Source organism: Saccoglossus kowalevskii, chromosome 7, assembly GCF_978046115.1.
Source record: "Saccoglossus kowalevskii chromosome 7, keSacKowa6.1, whole genome shotgun sequence".
NCBI lineage: Eukaryota > Metazoa > Hemichordata > Enteropneusta > Harrimaniidae > Saccoglossus > Saccoglossus kowalevskii.
Window position 1 is genome coordinate 33,824,756 of NC_140647.1, and position 23,685 is coordinate 33,848,440.

General features: G+C 32.9%; 2 protein-coding genes across 2 annotated transcripts; both read right to left on the reverse strand.

Annotated features, from left to right (window-relative positions):
- Nucleotides 1-1,695: 1,695 nt before the first annotated feature.
- On the reverse strand, nt 1,696-11,671 carry LOC100370166 (radial spoke head 14 homolog). The gene is made up of 9 exons (XM_085501497.1): nt 11,484-11,671; nt 11,201-11,306; nt 9,309-9,395; nt 8,767-8,978; nt 8,106-8,254; nt 7,858-7,974; nt 7,398-7,509; nt 7,031-7,093; nt 1,696-2,137 (listed from the first exon to the last, which is right to left on the reverse strand). Exons 1-9 carry the CDS (start codon nt 11,574-11,576, stop codon nt 2,051-2,053), a joined length of 1,026 nt encoding a protein of 341 aa, XP_085357623.1. The 5' UTR covers nt 11,577-11,671; the 3' UTR covers nt 1,696-2,050.
- A 1,019-nt stretch (nt 11,672-12,690) lies between these two features.
- Nucleotides 12,691-23,672, reverse strand: LOC102808612 (autophagy-related protein 101-like). Its single transcript, XM_085501500.1, has 8 exons — nt 23,532-23,672; nt 18,764-18,841; nt 18,276-18,359; nt 17,636-17,734; nt 17,018-17,132; nt 16,647-16,693; nt 15,398-15,517; nt 12,691-14,575 (listed from the first exon to the last, which is right to left on the reverse strand). The coding sequence occupies exons 1-8, from the start codon at nt 23,559-23,561 to the stop codon at nt 14,492-14,494; spliced, it is 657 nt and encodes a 218-aa protein (XP_085357626.1). The 5' UTR covers nt 23,562-23,672; the 3' UTR covers nt 12,691-14,491.
- Between the last annotated feature and the right edge of the window lie 13 nt (nt 23,673-23,685).

Here is a 23,685-nt window from a genome sequence, read left to right on the forward strand (position 1 = left end):
CACAAGGAGCTGTTAAATCCTACTTGTAAGGGCATGTTTTGACATGTGCTCTGAATCTCTTCGAGGCAATCCATGCAATTAAAGGTGCAATTCGTTTTTATAATGCAATAGTTAAATGTAGCTCTTTTCAGTCATTTTAAAATTCAATGAATGAAAAAAAATGTCCTATGTGTGGTCGTCAGGATGTATTTTATGATGGTTTTTCTTTTGTCTTGATGTAGTTTTAACAATTACTAGTCGAACAATGTGTGCAAAATAGCATTGAACTAATTATAACACAAGGGGCTTTATTTTTTACTGGCGGAGTATAAACATTTTATGGTAATTTGATGCAAATCAGTGAAACACCAAAATACTTCTAACTGCCAAGCCAGCCTCTGAAATATTTCTGTCCCAAAACTACTGTAGTGTTGCACCCAGTACAGCACCCTCTGGTGTTGATTTTGTTGTAAATGTTGACTTTTGTTTCACATATTGGTATAAGGTGTCAACCAAGTTTTTTTATTGAAAACAAGTCTGGTTCTGTTTTGCCATGGAGCAATGTTGGAAGGTATAGGGCACAGATTGTGTTCAGTGAATTGCTATGCAAATATGAGGGGAAAAAAATATTTAAACAAAAAATTAAGTTCATGTATTATTATTAAATAAATTTCGTCCATTATGCACTCAATGCTTGCAACTGGTAAAAAATAAACAGTAAATTAAAGTAATAATGTGTGCTGTCTGACTTCCTAAAATCCAAGAGTGGTCTAAATGTTGTACGAAGATTGAGGAAATGTACGAATTGACCTGCTGCTATGTATTACAAGGGTATTGTTTGTTTTTACATGCACTAAGGAGTACTGTTTGTTTTTACATGAACTAAGGGGTACTGTTTGTTTTTACATGAACTAAGGGGTACTGTTTGCTTTTACATGCACTAAAGGGCACTGTTTTTACAAGCATTAGGGGGTAGTGACAATGTCAGTCAAGTTGAAAGTCTACTTGAGACACCTGAACTTGGTACTGTATTTGCTCTATTAGTAGCAAATGTACTTGCGTAAATGAAAAAAAATAATGAATGTGTCACCAGATGTTACAATATACATAATTGTCCTGTACAACTTGGTGATAAGGTAGCTTGTCAGGCTATTTTTCAGTCAAATAGTGCCGCCAGTCGGCCATTCTGAACCTGATCAAACAAGAAAATCATGAGCATATATATACCATCATGTATCAACTGTGGCACGTAGTTGATAAAAATCAGTTCAGGACAAATGGATCCCAATCCAGTCGGGATTTTAATATCTGTGTATAATAAATGTAATTGTTTGTATACTTCTATCAGAGATGGGATTCTCATTGAGCAAATAGATTTAAAAGCTATATGTGGATCCAGATAGGTAACAAATGTGTTGTGGGACAAAGCATTTAAGTAATTACTGATAAACTATAATACCATATTTGCTTCTATTTAAGCATTTATTGTATTCTGGATCATTAAAATACGACTTATTTTGACTGAAGACATACCTCTGTCATTTACGTAAGTGTGTGTGTTAAAATTAGTGCAAATAAGGTACATGTATATCAGTTTTATAACATCAAAAATTAGGTATTTTCTCAAAATTTGAATTTAGGTGAAGCCTGTGAGCGGGCGGGCACATTGTACATTACAGCATCAACGACAAATAGAAATGATGAAATCTTGCATAATTATTGAGTACTCATTTATTATTATAATATTCAAACAAATTAGCATATTTACAAAGATAACTAATTCTGGAAAATAAAATTGTCTGCCATTACAGTAGTTTCTCACATAATAGAACCGTGAAAAAACAATATCCTGTTAAATAGATCTCAATATGGATTTGCTAGCTATTACTAGATATGATGAAGGGGGTCTGGTAAATGATGAAAAACAAGAATTGAAGAAAAATGACTAAAAACAAATAAATCAACTAAATGCAGTTCGTCTCTTGTGAAAACAAAACGACCATAATGTACAGTGTATATATAATTTGTTATTGGAAATATTTTACAGAAAGTCAAGACATTTATCACTGATTTATGGTTTCCAGGTTATTACTTTGACAGCAATTTCTGCAGCTCTTTGAACTGCTTCACTTTTATCTTCAAGAATTCGCTTCTGGATCTAATAAGATTATAAAATAAAACACACAAACATTAATTAATTAAGCACACTTTTTGTATTTTATATGAGTGAATTTTAAGTTTAATTTTTTAATAAAATTAGTGAAGCTCCGACTTACAAAGCTTTTGGTGACTTCCACAATTTTTTTCAGATATTTCAAAACATGCAGCTGTGATGTATGTGAATGTCAAATTTAATACTGAATAATTTAAATAAATAACCGTTCTACACACAGCGTATTTAGGATAGGTACAACCTATTTCAGTATTTCTCTGAATGCTTCAAAACTAAAATAATTTTGGAATAAATAAATATACCAAGGTACCAGATATGTAGCTCTGTAGTCTATTTTTAACTGGGCAATGTATTGGATAGGGAAAATCGGCCAATCTTTTTTAAAACCCATGCTAAATGACACAAAAGAGACTCAAACGCTATATGAAAGATGTCCAATGGCTGAATGGAAGAAGCACTGCACCATTTAGTGCTGTGTAGATTGGTGAGTCAAAGGACTACAAAATTTACTATCATTTTCTATCTATTATATTTATTGATCCTCTCCGAGTTTCACAAATTTTACAATTGGTGAACAGAGTTATAGCCAGAAAATAGCCCATTTAAAAACGTTATCAAAATGAAAGATAGTAGTCTCTAGTCTGTAACCACAGAATTTGTTGTAGTTGATTTTTCATGATTACTTTGTAATTTAATGGTAATTTTGCTTGTCAAATGAAAAGTGCCTGTATAAAGTGACAGGTAGACAGGTGGCTGGCTATAAGCCTATTGGTGAGTTAGTTCTGTCATGCACATTTCTTTACCATGTTTCATGGAATTATTGTAATAATCACCAACATTGTGTATTCACAATACAACACTTGTAGTTTTATTCTGTTGCAACACTATAGGTTTTAAAGACTCAGGGCAGTGGTTTGTTGCAACATGCATGCATAAGATTTGTGTTGATAAACATTGATTTTTTTGATAGCTATAATTTCTTATCTTGTTTTGATGTGCACTATACCAACTTTGACTCGTTGGAATATACCGGTAATTCGATATGTTCCAGAATGACTCTAGTTAAAATCTTGATAATTAATGTCTTTTTTTTTTTGCCTGTTGATCTGCACAACATTCAAAGTTGCTATCTTTGTTTATATGGGACTCTTATGCATGTGTGGCACAACAACAACCGCCATTTTATTTTCAATATTCATGAATTCAAGCCTAAGGAGCCATATAACACTGCAGTTGACTTTTGTGACAACTTAGGGAGAAACACACAGAAGTAAATACAGTCAGAATAAATAGAAGTCAATCAATCTATTGTGTCTATCTTCAAAATAAATGAAAAATATCCAACAGGCCATGCAATGTGAATTCATATTTGTATACTAGTAGAATCACCATCCCTCTTTGAGGGACGGTGGTAGAATACTTCAATTAATTTTACTCTTTGGCTGAAGGGATGAAAACCAATAAAAATAAAGAATCTCACACAGGATTTTCAGACTAACCATATAAATACAACATTCTTAATAACCAAATTTTTTGTGAATAATTTCTCATAGAAATTTGTTTGTCCAGATAGAAAGCCACCAAGGTTATAACTTTTGAACACCGTAACTACTAGATTTTAGTTTGCGGTTCGTTTTAAGGACTTTCAACTTGGCAGATTATAAATTTTAAGACTAATCAGAGGTTCACATAAACTGTAAGACAAATATAATCACATGTATCAGATTTACAGTTTTCAGAGAAATAAAATTTAAATTCCAGCTAAATTAAATTAAGTCCAAGTACTATGAAAATGTATTCTTTATGGCCTGTCAGATACAACAAAACCACCACCTTTATCACACACACTTCTAAATCAATACAGCACACTATAGATAAACACCCTGCACCTACTACACAACCCTCAACATTACCAGTCAGGGAGACCATGGCGTGATGAGGAACCAGGAAGCCACATTTGCGGTAATCCATGAAGGCAAAGGAATCAAACTTTAAATTTAACCTTTTCATCACTAGTTCCCTGTTTTCATCACAAAATAGTCCTGTTTATAGTCTGCACTTTCCTTTAGCCAAATTTTTTGATTAAAAACTGAAAATTGACTCAAATTTTGTCTCTTGGCTCCAAAATTAGGGTTTATTTCCAGAAATATTGAAAATTATAAGAAAAAAGTGCAGACAGATTTGGGTGAGAAAGTCTAGTGGTGAAAAGGTTAATTCCCAGAGGCCATAGAGATGTTTGTTTAGATGCATGACCAAAATGCCATGACACCTTTCAAAACAATTAAATATTATGTTCACTGTGTTTTAGACATTTTTAGGAATTATGGCCTTGAAATTGGGTGCTCTCATACTGAAGTTTGATTCCTGCTTGTACGCTGATCAGAATATCAAGTGCATTAATACATTACTGCAAATGTAGCCATGAGTATCGAAATGCCAGGTTTGGCATACAAGTAAAAGAAAACAACTGTAATGAGATGGTGATTTGTGACTACAGGAGTGAAGAATGTACTGGTATAAATGCACACTGTGAGTGTGAGACATGATGTTAAAAAATTATAGTATATTAAACATGATTAAGTCTACATCAATCATTATTTGCAAAGAGATGGTGCATAAAAACAATGGATGCTTTGTTGAATGGAGGGCATTACCTGTGGTACCTGTCAGTGATATAATAACATACCATGCAATGAAATGATACAATAATGAAATCAATTTGTTAGAATGTAAATAAATGTTAATGTAATTAGCTGATTATATTCATTCCATATACATGAATTATTGAATATTAAAATACAATGAAGATTTAGGTATTATTCTTTTGAACACAATTAGTTCTTCTCGCTAACAATTAGATCCAATTTTTAGCTCCGCTGTCGACTTTGTCGAGCGGAGCTTATCATATGAGTGATTGTCCGTCGTCTTCGTCCGTCATCGTCGTCCGCCGTCGTCCGTGTCAATGTTTTACTTTTTCGACTTCTTCTTGAAAACTACAAGCCTGAATGCTTTGATACTTGGTGTATATGTACCTTGGGTAGACCTCTCTGAGGTTTGTTCATTTCATCTTGATATCTTCAATTCTCTAATTTTGGTGAATATTTTTGTCATTTTTGGTAAAAAGTGATATTTTCGACTTCTTGTTAAAAACCGCAAGTCCGATTGCTTTGATATTATATATATAGGTACTACATGTGGACCTCTCTCAGATTTGTTCATTTTGTGATGATATCTTCAATTCTCTAATTTTGGTGAATATTTTTGTCATTTTTGGTAAAAAGTGATATTTTCGACTTTTTGTTGAAAACTGTAAGTCCGATTGCTTTGATATTACATATATAGGTACTACATGTGGACCTCTCTCAGATTTGTTCATTTTGTGATGATATCTTCAATTCTCTAATTTTGGTGAATATTTTTGTAGTTTTGGGTAAAAAGTGATATTTTCGACTTCTTCTTAAAAACCAAAAGTTCAATTGCTTTGATATTACATATATAGAGATACTACATGTCGACCTTTCTCACATTTTTTCATTTCGTGATGATATCTTCAATTCTCTAATTTTGGTGAATATTTTTGTCATTTTTGGTAGAAAGTGATATTTTCGACTTCTTGTTGAAAACTGTAAGTCCGATTGATTTGATACTATACATATTGTTCATTTTCGAATGATGTCTTCAGTTCTTTAATTGAAATGTGCATTGCTAACAGCGGAGCTATCTCAGCCGATAGGCTGCTTGTTTTTATAATTTTTGTTGATGATTTCTTTTTCAATTTTGGAAAAAAGTCCTGATTGAAATTTGTGATAAAAAGAATGTGGGTTTATTCAAAGGGTAAATACATGTTTTTATCTAAATTTCTTTCGCCATATTGCCAATAAAATATTGCCAGTCAAGAACACAATCACACTTGGAATATTAATCACTACAAATTAACATATGGGATAAATGAAATCTTGTATGAGGTCCTATAGGCTACATTTATTGTATTACCGGTCCACTTTATACTATAGAGTCACTTATGAGATATCCTAGCTTTAGCAAGAAAAAAAACAGACATTCATGTTTTTATGTTGAAGTCTTCCACTGCAAATGCATGCATACTTGAAACAAAAATCCATGCATTTTAAATAAAGATGAGGAAAAAGTACACTCTACATGCTCACTCACTATCTGATTATAAACTATGTGATACAAAACATGCAAGTTTTATGCACAGCTGATTTGTTTGACTGCATGAATCTATACTGGTATTTTTGACTGGATGTCACCCTGATAGATGCAGTTACTATATTTAACACACTAGTGTATGCTTGATATTTCACAAAGCTTTTGGTCAAAAATGTGAATAAAAAGTCAAAATACAAAAGTAAATATGGTACTACTGGTACTTGTTTCCCGGTAAGACATGTATTTTGTAGGTTTTTGACAATCACTTTGAGACTCCGAATGATCAACCTAGGCAAGTGTAATTTGAGTTCTGTGTATTACACCTCCCCATGAACAGCTTGTAGAAGAATTTGGATTTCTGCAATTTTGGCTTTAAGCAATTTTGTCTCTAAAATTAAGACATTCGAAATTCTTGAATGAAAACAACACAATTCACTACAAGACGACTGTACAAAGAAATTGACACTCACTTCCAGACTGAATCAAGTGAAAAGGGACACCAAATTGTGCGGAAAACACCATACCCAGGGTATTGGGTCGTGCACATATCACAATGTAAAAGTGGATGAACTAACTCCACACAATAACACTCATCAATCTGATAACATACATTAATGATTGAGAACTGTTAGTTAATAATATTGAAGAGGACAACGGTAAATAAAATTTTACATGCAACAAACTACACACAGTAATCAATAAACTTACCAGTTCAACATGTTTTAAAAGTGCAGCTCTACCTTCTGGGGCTTCTGATAAAGTTGTAATGGCCTACAAAGTAAAGACACATGTGATATCAGTATTGACATTTATTTTCATCAAGACCAGCTTGACAGCACTGCTGTAATTAACTCATTATTAAATAATTGCAGTGATGTTTGAATGACTTAACCTAGAATTTATTATCCATAAATAATCCTATTAGTATACTTTGCAAATGTACCAATACTTGTTACCATAACAATGCTGAATGTGTTTCAGAATAATGATGTCACAATCAAACACTAAACCTCAAACATTTACATCAGACAATACTGCAAGTAAAAGTACCGGTATAGTCCTTATTAAAACTCACCTTTAGTGCATTGAGTCTGACTTCACTATTTTCATCATTCACAAGAACCACCAAGTTACTAATAGCAGAAGCTTTGATAGCTTCATATTTACCTTGTGTTGTTATCGTAATTCTACAAATAATATTAAACAAACAAATAATTAATGTTCCATTTTGTAAAACCATATACTGTAAAATACTTTTTTAATTTTTGCTATTTTCACTGAAGGAATGATTCAGCGAAAATAAAATCCAGCGAACATAACTTTTTTCCTACATTTTACATTCAACTTGTCAGATATCAGTGAAAATAAATTCCATACAAAATGCCAAAAAAAATCTTTTCAGTGAAAACTAAATCCAGCGAAAATAAAGTATTTTACAGTCAGTAGTATAAATAATGTGTTATATTTTACAGGACTGGGGACACACAATTTAAGTGTAGGTATGTGATAGCATCAATATATATGTATCAACTTACGTCATTAAGGCACCGGCTGATTTACATCTCACTTCCGCATCATCATCTTTTAAAAGTCTCACCAAAGGAACCAAGGCTTCGACTTCACATGCTTTATTTTTACCATCAAGAGGAACACTATACAAATAAATGACAACACTTCTTATATCTGCTCTTAACTTTTACTTCAGACACAGGGATTTTGATTCAGGGATTTTGATTTTAATATTATAATTGTAAATATAAAGAAAATATAGTAGTATACACACCTGAGATCCATGATGTCCCTGGCAGCCTTGGCTCTAACAATTTTCATACTATGATTGAGTAGATCAGTGAACACCTCCATGGCTCCTGATTGCAATGCCTGTATCTGTTCTACTCTCATACAATAATGTAATGTGTCTAAAATATATTCCTAAAACAGATAAAACAAGAGTGATCTTATTTGCCTGTATAGACCTAATTGTTATCTCATCCCTAGTCAGTATGTGATAATAGTTGATGAAAAATCCAAATTATACAAAAATTCAAATATTTTGACAATTTAACAACATTACAGTAGTTAATGTTGGACTAATACTGTTTAATACATATGCAAAAAAATTGAATCTTAGAGAAACTAGACAAACTGTTTTTTTTAAAAATATTTCTGTGCCACTATACAGTTTCGGACATTAAATCTAACCTTTCCTGGCAACTTTTTACTGCAAGTACTGATAGTACATATTGTACCATGTACCCGGTAGTTGATTTTAATCACAAATGTTAGCACTTTTGAGAAAAAGTGTTGTTTGCTGAAATGCTCATGACTAATAGTTATTACGGTAGTTTGAATACACATATTATTTTATTTGCATTAACCAATCTCAATATGGTGAAATTATTGAAAATAGTGCTTGAAATTTTTTTTTTTTTACTGTAACTTACTTTGATTTCATCTACTTCTGTTTTGAGTTTGTCAACTAATTTAGGAATGAGTCCTGCTTCCACTACACCTCCAGCACCCATGGGTGTTTCACAGCACATTTCAATTGCCATGTGTGAATTCTTTCTCACTATATCTGAGTCGTCATCGAATAGATTTGATAAGGGTAAGATAATACCATACTCAAGAAATGCATCTCTGCCAATATTGTGACCTACAAATTAATATTAGATATATAAAATAAGAACATGGTGAAATGTCCAACATGATGTGGTGTTATTTACAGACGTGTCAAAAGTTCTATGTGTGTTATCTGAACTGCGTTCTTACCACATGGCAGCAATTTATTTTAAACTCAAACATGTTGTTGCTGCTAGCTGTGTATGAAAAACAAATTCTTGGTTTTCTGGGTAAACCCCCTCCCCCCCTCACAAACATTCCCAGTAAAATAACAATCAAGAAACTAAAAAAAAACTCTATCATAGAAAAGTATTTTTAGTTTCTTAAGTTTCTTAATGTCACAATATAGATTATCGGTACTCACCTGCTAGTATATATAGTACTTCTGTTGTTTTATGCCTCACTGTGCCATCAGGATCTGTAAGTAGGGCTTTTAAACTTTCTACAACACCTGAACATATTAGAAAAAAAAATGTGAATATGTTGAAACTGGCTGAAGTAAAAAATATCACTAACATCGGTAATGTATTCTTGTCAGGTCTACTTCTTGTTGGTGATTTGCCATTATTGAAGTCATGTGACTTGTCATTATTGAAGTCATGTGACTGGTTGTCTACATTGCAATTATTTTTATTAATCAGTTCCTATAGGAGTAAGGCTTTTGAATTATGTTCTAGCTGATGAGTATGAATTCACAATGATTGTAATTATAGGTCTCAATTAAAAAATTTTTGGAACATTCGTGTATAATAATAATAATAATAATGTTTTACATTTCTATTAGTATACAGCAATAAAGTGTAATATAAAATAAAATATAAAAGATGAAAATTTAAAATGAAAAACAGTCATGAGTCAGTGCAGTCTCTTCCAATAGAAAACATGTTACATAAAATGTTAATTTTTTTCAATTTTTAATCTTTCCTTGCGTACAATATTTACATGTTCTTGTTTCTAGAGATGTTTTGGGTTGGATATGTCACCCTTTCTTTATTTCTAATGTATGGTTACTTATTCTAAAACATGTCATAGTGTTTCTTTCTTTTAATTGAGTATAGATAAATAACCCTCAAAAGTGTAAAACTTAAATTTGGCAAATGTTCTAAGTTTGCTATTTTCACTTTTGATGCTTAATCTCCAGAATTCAACATATCTCTTTTTGATATTGTGGGTGATAGATTTTAATTCTATATCTAAAGAATCCATTAAAGTTATTAGTTTTATGTTTATTGGTATTGCTTTTTAATTATTAGATGGTGTAAGTTTGTTTAGGAATGTTTGATACAGTTTCGCAAAAACACTCAAATTTGCAGGTGGAAGGATTATTCTATAACAAGCAATAATGAAAAATTGGTAGCCACTGCTAGTCTAATTTAAAAAAAATTCCTATGGCCAATATAACGCAGTAACTACACAGAATTTATTTGAAAGGGTCATGTTTTAATTTTGATGAGGGAAAAATAATTTAAACATGATCTTTTCAAATATATAAAAAAAACATCAAATAAAAGAAAATAATGGTCATAGAATTGTTTTAAATGATATTCTGTTTATTATTCATGTTTTATAATTTTGCACTACACTAGGACATGTGTGACAGAATGTTTTCTAATGTGAAATACTTCTTCTTCCTACATCCTTACTGACTATTCTTGACTATTATACTGGCAAATATTTGTTATTTATTTTTTTTTTATTAGATGCACAAAATCCTTAGGAAAGGATAAAAAGGGTTTTACAGAAAGAAATTAAAAAAAACTACAATCTAAAAAATAAAACAAAAAATAAAAACTTTTCTAAAAAAATAAAACAAATCAAAAACAATAAAGACAATTTGCAGCCAATGGTGAATACAGAATATAGAATGAACACATAATGCAGCCTAATACTAATATGATAGTTGTTGCTGTTTTGTTCCATAGCTGTTTTTTAAGAAGACAGGTAAGGCTGGTGCTAAGGTATGGTTTGCCATAATCAAAATGAATTTATTCTGACTATTTTCTTTATCAAAATTTGGAACGTTATTTTGTGCAGTCAGGAATAATTTGTCCCTATGGTGACTGTAAGCTGGACATTTCATTATGTTGGCAATGTCACAGACCCCAAATCATACATCGAAACTTAACAAATGTACCTCTTTTTGCAGGGTTCAAAATTCACAGTCATGGAGGCAGTCGTTTTGATGCCCTTCAGTACCTCACAATTTCTGAATCAGGCCAAGGTATTTCCATATTAAAACTTTATTAGGAAACCTACCAACTCTGAGTGCTTCTGCAATGTGTTCTGGGTCATGTAAATAATCACATAATGTTCTCAAGGCTTTCTGTCTAACAATCAACTCGCCATCTTTTAGCTCACGATTCTGTCAAACAAACAAAAATAACAATCAGTTAAAAATGGTGAAATTAGTAATACATTGTAAGTCGGATTGGTGAAGCCCGGTAGATATCTCTTGTCTCCAAGAAGATGTTCATCATATGCAAAGACGATGGAGTGAGTTGATTTGTACAGTGTTGTTGATAAATAAACTAATACTCACCAATCTCGGGAGCGCACGATCTCCATACGCCAAAGGCGACTTCGTAACGTCTATATTAGGAGGCAATTGTGCGGATATTCTAGTTGTTGCCATTTTTCGATATTTTAGAGGGAAGGTAATTAGTAAACAATCAAAGCTATCTCGAGACGAGCTGGATGTGTTTGTTGCTAGGCGAAATCATGTATACCCACAACACACTGCGTCAAGTAATTGCTTCATTTGCAGTATCGTGTTCGTGCCAAGTGACTGGTAACATTCTCAACAACCCATCACTATGCACTAATCACATATTTTATGTTTGTTATGTATGATAGCTACTAGCAATACTTTATTAATTATGATCGTCATTTAACTAAACTATTCACATGTCAGCGACATGGCGAGGCGCATTCTGTCCTAGAAATACACAGCTCATTGAATGACGTCATGGGGACATCCCTGGGATTCCCTTGTTCGTCAAAACTTACATTGCAGCTCACAGCCGCGTGTAGTGCAGTATTTTTATCAATTCATTACAGAAATATACACACTCACTAGTTATAAAATTACTTGAAACATTTGCATAGTCTCCGATCATTACTCTATCTCACCTTCATGCCTGTAATAAATAAGTAATGGCCACATGAATCACGGTCCCGTGCGGCCCTACGTGTAGCGCTGTGTTGATCGGGGCGAACTAATGGACAATGACGGGGGGATCGTCTGTCCGTATTATGATACTAAGCACCCGACACAGTACAAGTACGCAGTCCCTTGATGGCCGAACATCAAAATGATTATAATTTTACGCAGATTTTCCATACTACTAGTTAAAAATGTTAAAAAGTAAAAACTAAATGATAAAATATTACTGATGCAACTACTCATACTCGAATTTTCAGTCCTCAAAAAGGTGGTTCCCAGATTACACTCTCACAAGCAGTTGCCTTGGTGTCACTGTATTTTGATTTTTAGTGGGTAGGGTAACAGGGGCCTGATATAAAATTTTCAAATAAAATCTTATTTGACTTAGTATATTATGTTATACATGTATATATATATATATATATATATATATATATATATATATATATATATATATATATATATATATACGGTAAATAAATATATCAAGGATAGGGGTATTGTAATGTTATAAGGAGAGGGAGTAGATGAGACATGCCCAAAACTATACAATAGAGTTGATAATAATGACACAATAATAAAATTAAATATAATACAATATATGTTTTAATAGGACACTTATGTAAATTTAATACAGACTCCAGAAAAAAACAACACTAACAAATTAAACACGAAATTGAAACAACAAACAAACAAAAGTGACTGCAAGTTTAAATTACTCATCAACATTACATACATAGCGGTACTACAATAACTGTAAATGTCCTGTCCTGATTGTCTCTTTCATTCAGCTTGCACAATCTTGTACATATGCATGTAAACATCATCCAGTCAGTGTTTTGTTGAATACTAGTAAATATATAATGTGTTTGTGTATCTATACATGTATATCAAAAACACATTTGAATCTGAACCGAGAAATGGATATAAAGGTCCTGTCTGTTTGTTTGTTTGTTTGTCTGATTATTCTAATATATGAGAACCTTTAAAGAACCATCAGAAATATTTATTTAAGATTGTTTTTTTATTGTTAGTTGTTGAGTCTAGAAAAACATAGCGACAGAATCTCCAGAAGTATAACACTGTTATTTGTGCGTATTTCAAACCAATTACTATTACATAAAATGAAGAAGTGAAGCTCTATAACATCAGCACCAACAAAATTTAATTGATAACATGCAATTAGCTTGAAGTTTTCTTAACAAAATACCAGGAAAAATGACAGATAAAAGCAATTGCACATACATTATTGACAAAAATAATCCCAAACAGAAAATTCTATCTACATTACAAGACATCGCATACAATACTGTTATGCATGAATTTATGCAAATGAGTAGCTTTATGAGATTTCTACATGTGACATGTAGTGTTATTTTACAATACTTTGTAAATAAAAATTATCTGTGTTTAGTTGCATGGACATGAATTATTTAATATTACCCACTAATATCTTAGAAACATTTACCACCAAACCATTTTCATCTCTGTTAAAAAGCTAGCAAACTATTAGAATACTGATTTAATATAATTCATGAAATTAATTAAACAATTAATTATGCACGGCATATTACAGTGACTGCTGAAATGAAAAGCGCCATCATCCAATCAAATTCCCATGAAATACTGCAATATCTTTTGGAAAATTCTTAGCAGTGTTTGTTTTGACTTTGTCAGCACCATGTTAAAGATGAAAATTCAAATAAATATGGCTGAATAACATACAACAAGGTCAATCATATTCAAATCACAACTGTGGACTAGCTCTGATGTCGATATTTCTGAATCGTGTTGCAGATTGTGCTCTCTGTGGTTGGTTGATTTTGTTGTGATATTTCACACAAAAAATTTTTTTTCAATCAGAATTCAAGCAAAGAAATTGTATGAAATATTAAAATTATGAATTTTTAATACTATGAGCATTCTACACAATGAATTATTATTTGATCTCAAGCATTTAATTTTATTTCATGGAATACCCTGATCAAATATACTGGGACTTTCGATACTTGAATTTCCAATGGTTGAATGCAAAGTCATAACAAACACAGGTAAAAGTCTTCCAAAAAGGAATATAGCTTTAATCCCTATCACCATATTCATTTAAATAGAAAAATGCATTCACAGTTGGTACTTAAATTAGGAATGCATAGATTGGTGAAATATGAACACAAAACACATATCACAGTGTTCAAATGAGTATACACTAGGTATCTAGTAGTTGCAGCATGTCAAACACTGGTTAGTTGTTCCTTATATTGGAACCACAGAAATAATAAACTGGTGTAGTGGTAGTAAATTTAGTAACATCAAATCTGATGAAGTTTTGCATTGGCATTGAGGTCATATGATGTAGCAGTAAAGATAGTATGATTATATACAACTCATAGTGCCAGTGTGTCTTTGAAAAGTTTTCTCATTGTTGCTGCCACTGATGCATTCGGAGGCCCAGATGTTTGATGGCTAACCTGCAAACAAATCAGACAAATCAACTGTAGATTGTGGGAGAACACAAACCAGAAGTCAGAGACATAAGAGTGAAGTGATGAGCATTGTCTTGATGAAAACTGTAATATATGTATTCATGAACTGAACTTGTGAGCTAACTTGTGATGGTCTTGATACAACACCGGTAGATACTGGTACAATACCAGTAAAATGACTATGCAGTGAAACAACATGGTATCTGCACGATTTGTAACTCATCTACATTGCACGCTTATTGAAGAATTAGAAATAAACTTGTACTCTGTAATACTATGGTACAAGATAATGTTTACAACTTAATATACCTCATGGTATAAGATTTCTGGTTCTAAAGTATTACACATACATCCATTCGAGCAGTAAATATTGCATTAATTCTAATAATAAAATAGTATGAGGTTATCACAAGAATACAGCAAAGCATTCACAAAGTATGTGATCCCAGTGACCAACATGCGACCAGTAATGCCTGAGTGCATGCTATGCAATTTTCTTGTCATAACCTTATTATTATACATCTTTTCCTGTATGTAGTAATAATTTATTATAGCCCCAAATAACAACGCAAAAAGTTCTGAGTTGTGTGAATGTCTGCGTGTGTGACTTTATTCTATTTCCATTGCACTCTATGGTGCTTCTGCATCCAATGTAATCAAAGGAAAATGTATGAATGTCACGTGAGTAACCTGGAACACGTCAATGTTGGTGATGTACTTTACTCCACATAAGGGGAAGTAGGAACATTGAAATGAGTGCTAAATACATTTCTGAATGAGAGCTTTTCACTGAACTGCAAATTTTACCTTGTAAAGGTAGGGTTGTACATCTGACAATGACGTATCAAAGACACAGTCTAAGTCTGATTGGTTTGGCATCTTTGGTAAATATTCATTTCTATTCATAGCCTCTGTTATGCAAATTATCTGAAATGAAGTTATGAATATTATTAATCACTTCCATCAGAGGTACATTACTTGGGGTTTGCAACTACGGTGACATGATCCCAAAATCCCGTTTCAATCTCGCTCTCGCATAAACGTTCCAACTCAGAAAAATGCGAATGTGCATGCCCAAGGTAACTAGGATACTGGGATGTCCAGGTGGATCAAAATAGCTGCTCACGATATGACGGATTACGATAACTATATTTTCTGTACGTTTTCGATGTATTACATTTTTTTCACTATGAATGTGGTAATACATGTGTTATTGTTTTATTACAATTGCCTATATCATGTCAGAAGGTTGTGGCATCAGTCTCGCTATCTACGAGATGAGACTTGAATGGGATCTTGACATTATGTCACTATACAGTACTATGCAAGTTGCAAACCCCAAGTAATGTACTTCTGCTTCCATATACTATACCGTAAAATCTGTATTAGAAGCCGCATTCCTAATAGAAGTCGCACCCATTCTTTTTTAACAATTGGGAACCAAAAAATCATCATTTCTCATATGTGTAGATGCTCTAATAGAAGCCGAACCCCCTCTATTGGATTGTACCATTTTAATAGAAGCCGCGGTTTCTAATACAGATTTTACAGTAGTATAAATTCCAGTTTAGGCATCACTCCAATCATTATTGAAGGAAACCTATGTACTTTTGGAATTTCTCACAAGGCTTTTTAGAAAGTAAAACACAATTTTGATACTTGACTTTCTCAAAATGAGAAAGTTTGAAAACAAAAATTAGCAATATAACTGTAGATGAGTCATTCTTGATGGCATCAAAGCTAATTTAGGCTTCAATAACATGGTACATGGCAATTTACTTCTCAAATTACGTCAGTCATATTATGAATATGAAAGTGCTACAACTTGTGTACATAATGAGATAAATGATGAATTTTATTTGTATATAGTATGTACCTTACACAGTGAATAAGTACTGTTATATATCTGTTAACTCCAGTATTTAGTTAATACACACAATAATTTATAACTTTTCTAAATAACTGTATTATTTGTATTGTACTGTATCATATAAATATAGCATAAAAAATGTTGCTACAGTAAAGTTGCATTACTGGTAGAAAAAAGAATTCTTACCTTTTCTCCTAAAATTTCTCCCACTTTTTCTCTGCAAATCTGCCTTTCTATAGAAAAGATTCAAAGCAGAGATTAGACTCAATCACAACATACCAAGTAATTACAGAATTTCTCTTATTCCACAAAATAAACCAGCAAAATGTGTACCATATTTTTTCACAAAAGTTGATCAAACTATTATGTCCATTTGGTTTAAAATATGAACAAAGAAATATTACAAATATAGAAAAGAAATAATGTACAAAATAGTTTGAATGTTTATAGGATTCAAAGGGTTAAAACATTGTTTGCTGACAACGTTTCTTTCCCATTCGCTTTCAGCACGCGACAGGATGTGTTGAGTTTGCATGTACATTAAGGTGCTGTCTTACCATATTCATTGGTGAGTGTGACTACATTGAGTTTTATTGTCCATACTTCCCATGGTATACACTCAGATGGAAATGGCCATCGTGTCTTCTTTCTCTGATAGAACTCTAAAGTAATCTACAATAAAAGTAATGTTGGTGGTATTTCATTTGAAATATCAGAGATCAATGCAACCATTCAGTAAATGTGAAATGAACACACATTATTTTCATACATTGGACTAATTTTATTACACACAAACCATTGATTTAATGTGGATACTGTAAATGCATTAATTATTCACTGGGTTTTAAATTCGCTATATTTGTTGATAAGTAAAATTCACTAAATAAATCCATGTGAACAAGTAAAATAACAATAAAACTCATATTTTTTTCCAGCCAAAAGTGTGAACTTAAAACCCAGTGAAATTGCTCAAAACATCATAATAGTGAAATTAAATTCCAGTGAAAATTAATGGTTTTACAGTATTTATCTCAATAAAACTTCTTTCAAACACTGTCCATTTTTATTTTAGAAAATGTTTGACAATTTCTCACCACCACATGCCTTTATACACATAAAATTGTTTCAAAAAATAATGTAGTCTTAAAGTGAGACATTTCTAGGTGATGGCTTACCTGTCCAGTTAGCGGACCTTCACTATTTCTTAAACCATCTTTGAAAGCTGAGATTTCTCTTTTTAGGGCTTGATCAAGTTCATTTGATGAACATCGTACCTAAAACACAAATCACACAATTTCATTAGTTGAATTGTTGGCACCTTGCTATATTTCCAATTGGAATTTATTGTCGCTATTTTTTTGCTGAAGAAATGATTTAGTGAAAATAAAATCCAGTGAAAAATCAGCGAAAATAAATTCCACATAAAACACCCAAAAAGCGTACCAGTGAAAATTAATTCCAGCTAAAATAAAGTAATTTACAGTAATATGTTAATTTGATATTATAGGCCATGAGCCCTATAGTAGTATCAATAAATATACAATAGTTGAAGGAATAGACTATATACAGGACAAAATAATTAATATACTCTGAGAAGCATGTCTCATTTCTTAAACGTAAGATAAACAAATTTAGCTGTATTGTGTATAGTGGCAACTTTGGTACAACTCATGAACTTGATAAATTTACCAGGATAACATTCAGTGTGATAATATAACGGCATATACTGGACAAGTATTCATTCAGCTTGCAATGTTAGAATACTAAGTTTTTGGCAGTGATAATTGTAGCTGTGTAAATAAAAACATAACTTACAAAAGTGAAGTCAATGAAGTCACAGTCTTTATCAATGAATCCAACAGTACCAATTGAGTAGGTACCTTCACGCTTGTAATGAAACTGAAACAAAAAAAGTACATTTTAATAACTGGGTTTTCTCCTAAGATCGCATCTGTTAGTGGATGAATCTCAGCCAGTTACATTGGCCTTTTCATTGAGTTGTGACCTGGCATGCTCATCAGAGGTAGGTATCTACAGTAAATTTGTTACATTGTGGTATATACACAGACAACAACACAATAATGAAAGAAAACAGTCATGGATATTGATTATAGACAAGTGACCTAACGTATGCTACATTTACACAACAGCATTTTATCAAACCCAAACTACTGCAGCAAATCAACTCATGGACAACTAGCCAAGAAGGCAACCACTTTTCTATTTCACAAAGTCCTCACTGTGCATGCTTAATAACACAGTAACCAGAGAAATCTAAACATTACACATGTCTCTATTTGTACCTTGCCTGTGGTCCTATGAAACAGCAATGTGTGAAATATACTTAAGACTACTTCTTCAATTTGCCTCCCTTCTACTGACTGCAAAATGAGAAAAAACATAAAATTATTCAAATATGTGATCAAGGGCGGTAGGCAAAAGTGCCTGGGTTAATACAATACTAGAGATAATACATGAATAGTTTTCTTCTTGGATAAAATAAGTTATTAGTAACATTTTAGAAATGATAAAACAGTACTACGAGCATTACCGTCAGTGGTGACATGTTTTTACTCAAACTTGTACATGTATTGGTTTTGCGTCTTGCGCAGACTCTTTGTTTTAGAGAACGTACATATGTACTCTGTATTCTTTGAGCAATATTTGTACAACCGACGTCAGGGCCAGAGGTACATTACTTGGGGTTTGCAAAGTACATAGTACTGTATGGTGACATCATGTTAAGATCCCATTCAAGTCTCTTCTTGTAGATAGCGAGACTAAGGCTACAACCTTCTGACATGACATATATCAATGTTCAATGTTTGTAATAAAAAAATAAAACATATCTTGCCACTATCATAGTGAAAATAGTAATACATCGAAAATGTACAGAAAATATAGTTCTCGTAATCCGTCATACCGTGGGCAGCTATTTTGATCCACCTGGACCACACAGTAACCTAGTTACCTTGGGCATGCGCATTCGCATTGTTCTAAGTGAACGCTTATGCGAGAGCGAGATTGATCGGGATCTTGGTATTATGTCACCGTAGTTGCAAATCCCAAGTAATGTACCTCTGTCCTGGTTTATCTTACACTTTTGCCTACCGCCCTTGATGTGATGCAATATAGGCAGGACTCCAGAAGACGTACCTACACTTTATGCAATTTTTTTTAATTATGCTAATTTATTCATGACGTAGCAGTTTCTGTGCTCATGAATATTCATTAATTTGTGGGTCAATACATTTTAAAAGGGGCGATATATTATTTTTGGGGGAAGAGTTAGAAAGGGGGATCAGTAATCATTAGAGGGTCAATACAAAATTAGGGACCCATTTGGAGAGCAGTCATGCTCCTCGTGTCTGTTGTTGCACGTGACCTACAGCTGTCAACTGTGTTCGTTCTTCGTCGACTTCGACTGGCTTCCATGTGAGGTAGTATTCTTGTGTTCTGTTTTTCTGACTTCAGTTTTTGAATCCGCTGATTATGTTTTTAACGTCTTTCATGTCTTTTGTAGGAGTGTCCAATCCGTGATTCGAACTTGCGATCTTTGAGTTCCCAGCGCACTGTCTTGTCCACTGTACCACGAGTGTCTTCACACAAGATTCATAGGAGCACTGTCTTCACTAGCATTCAAAAATCTAACTAAACATACTGGATTCGAACCAGCAATCGCTCACATTGCTGACATAGTACAAATCAACTGAGCTATGTGGGTAGTCATGCAAATTGAATAATTTGTTGTCATATTTAGCTTTATTGCCAAATAGTGTTTCCGAGAAAAAGATGGGCAGGCAAGGGAATTGAACCCGGCTCCTCCTGATCACTATGTAGAGAACTGACCCACAAGACCACGATGGATTGTCTGGTTGTGTTTGCATTTGATAAGAGTATATAGTGTGTATATATATAGAAATACAACATATTTCTATTATTGAGTTACAATTGTCCAAAAAATTGGCAATTTTGTGTTTTTACTTGTGTAAATTATATACATGGCATAACCCGTTAGTGTACATTTTGCCAATTGGGTGTTTGCCATTTGCGTTGCCCATACCTGACCCGACCCTAACCCTAATGCCAAGACACGTTCCTGTTAATAATTCCGTTGCCCATACCTGACCCGACCCTAAACCTAATGCCAAGACACGTTCCTGTTTATATTTGCTCAATAATGATACTCTGTTGTGCACTGTCTGCGGGTAAGTTGCATTGATGTCAACTGATTAAACAAGTCTCGTTTAAGTAATTTCCACTATTAACAAGTGGTTAAATTGTGACAATAAATGTGTGGACAAATATTTGAGATTAATTTTGGTGTAGACAGCTCGTTTAATTATTTTACACCATTACAAGTTGTTAAATTGAGAGAATAAGTGTGCGGACAAATATTTAATACTTATTTTGGTGTAGACAGCTCTCGTTTAATTATTTTACACCATTACAAGTTGTTAAATTGAGAGAATAAGTGTGCGGACAAATATTTAATACTTATTTTGGTGTAGACAGCTCTTGTTTGATTAATTCCCACAATTACAAGTTGTTAAATTGAGAGAATAAATGTGCGGACAAATATTTTAGACTTATTTTGGTGTAGACAGCTCTCGTTTAATTATTTTACACCATTACAAGTTGTTAAATTGAGAGAATAAGTGTGCGGACAAATATTTTAGTCTTATTTTGGTGTAGACAGCTCGCGTTTGATTAATTCCAACAATTACAAGTTGTTAAATTGAGAGAATGAATGTGCGGACAAATATTTAATACTTATTTTGGTGTAGACAGCTCTCGTTTAATTATTTTACACCATTACAAGTTGTTAAATTGAGAGAATAAGTGTGCGGACAAATATTTAATACTTATTTTGGTGTAGACAGCTCTCGTTTAATTATTTTACACCATTACAAGTTGTTAAATTGAGAGAATAAATGTGCGGACAAATATTTTAGACTTATTTTGGTGTAGACATCTCTCGTTTAATTATTTTACACCATTACAAGTTGTTAAATTGAGAGAATAAATGTGCGGACAAATATTTTAGACTTATTTTGGTGTAGAAAAGTCGCATTTAATTTACTTCCACAAATTACAAATTGTTAAAATGAGAGAATAAATGTGTGGACAAATATTTGAGACTTATTTTGGTGTAGACAACTCTCATTTAATAATTTTACACCATTACAAGTTGTTAAATTGAGAGAATAAATGTAGGGACAAGCATTTGAAACTTATTTTGGTGTAGACAACTCCCATTTGATTAATTCCAACAATTACAAGTTCTTAAATTGTCAGAATGAATGTATGGACAAATATTGACCATTATATTTGCGAGTAAATACCTGTTGTTTAATTAATTTCCACCTCTGCAAGGTTGTTAAATTGAGAGAATAAATGTGTGGATAAATATTTGATACTTATTTAGGTGTATGAACTCGTGTTTGACCAACTAACACCATTGCAAGTTGTTAAAATAATGAAATAAATATACTGGTATCATTGAATATTTGATTTAATTGTGAAACTTTCAAACAAAATGTTAACTGCTGACTTCGAACCCTCAATCAAAAATTCCGCAGACACAGTATAAATTCCACAACACCACAGAAGATATTCGTCTGTTGCCTGAATTGTTTTCGTAATATAGGGAACGCCATCGACACTTTAACAAAACTTACCTTGACTTGGGTCTTGTTTATTTCTTGTGACTGGAAACAAATTGCTTGTTGAACAAATTGCTCGTCGTCCAGTTTAAGACGTAAGTTATTTTATTATTTATTTATTCAGTTTTGTATGGTGGAGTTTTGTGAGGTTTATTATTTTTTCGCGACGTTCTTTGCTTACTTGTTTACGGTTTGAGAGATTTCAGTTTATTTGATTTACGTTTTTACGGTAGCTCTGAGCGGGACTCGAACCCACTGTCTTTTCAAGCTAATTTTGGTTTATTTTGAGGGCACGTTTGTGTACCACGCCACGACGTTGGTCGTTAAGTGGTGTCCATTTTTCTAACTACTCCAGTGTTCCGATGAGTTGAACGGAAAAGCCAAAACGATTGCTCGTTTCTGATTGCTTTGGTTCTGGTGAGTGTGTATCTCGTGTTATTCGAACCCATGTCGTTTGTATTGAGCGTTTTTTTATTTCCCATGTTGGCTACGCCGTAACATGCAACCACTTCGCCGTTTTATTCTGATTTTGAGAGTGTTTAATGATGTCTTCCTCGCCCGTCACGCCATGACCCAGTTTCAACCACACGGCCATTTTGCAACAAGTGCGTAACCCTCGGCGTCACCCGACTGACTATATGATCATTCTGTTCAACTGTTAAGCTAGGATTTATTACCGTTATTATCATTATATTGTCACATGATTTGTTTTACCTTATGTGTAATGTCTTAAGTATCTTTATTGTAATTTGTATATACCAATTCGTATATACCGAGGAAACGACCCCGATTGAAGGTCATGTATTTTGTGACGTCACCAATTTGTGTGTAGGTACGGCTTCTAGATCCGTGCCCATAAGTACATGCCCTACATGTATTAACAGAGCAAACACTGTAATCATAAATTCGTTGGTATTCATACAGTCATTCTTTTCACAAACCTGGCATTAACATGTATAGTTTGTTTTTAATAAATGTTTATTAAGTTAGAAGAATAGAATAGAATAGAATAGAATAGAATAGAATAGAATAGAATAGAATAGAATAGAATAGAATAGAATAGAGAAAAGAAAAAAAATCATGCAAAGTGTTGTATGAAAAGATGTTGGCACATTCAAAGAAGATTAAAAATATAACGGGTAAGACAACGTGCTAAATAATAACAATAATGAATTCAAGCAGTCGTCAACTTATCAATGACGTTAAAGCCGAGCTGAATCGAAGCGGCCATCTTTAATGCTATGGTTTTGATCTGTGTTTCCTACGCAACTCATAGTTGCATTAACCAGACCGTCAAAATAAAACGATGTCGGTGCTATGCGACGTCACGTGAACAATATCCTATAGAAATATTTCCGTTCCATTTTATGTCATTTTTCTATTTTTCTCTATGTCTTATACTTACCAGTTCGAACAGTTGTGAGCGAGCATTCATCGCAAAATATCAACATTCCATTGGACTAAACGTTTCAATTGGCGTCTCACAATAGCTTAAACTTGTCATAAGTCCAATCCCAAGCCGAGGAAGTGGTCTAACATATAATTTGTTAACACGTCGT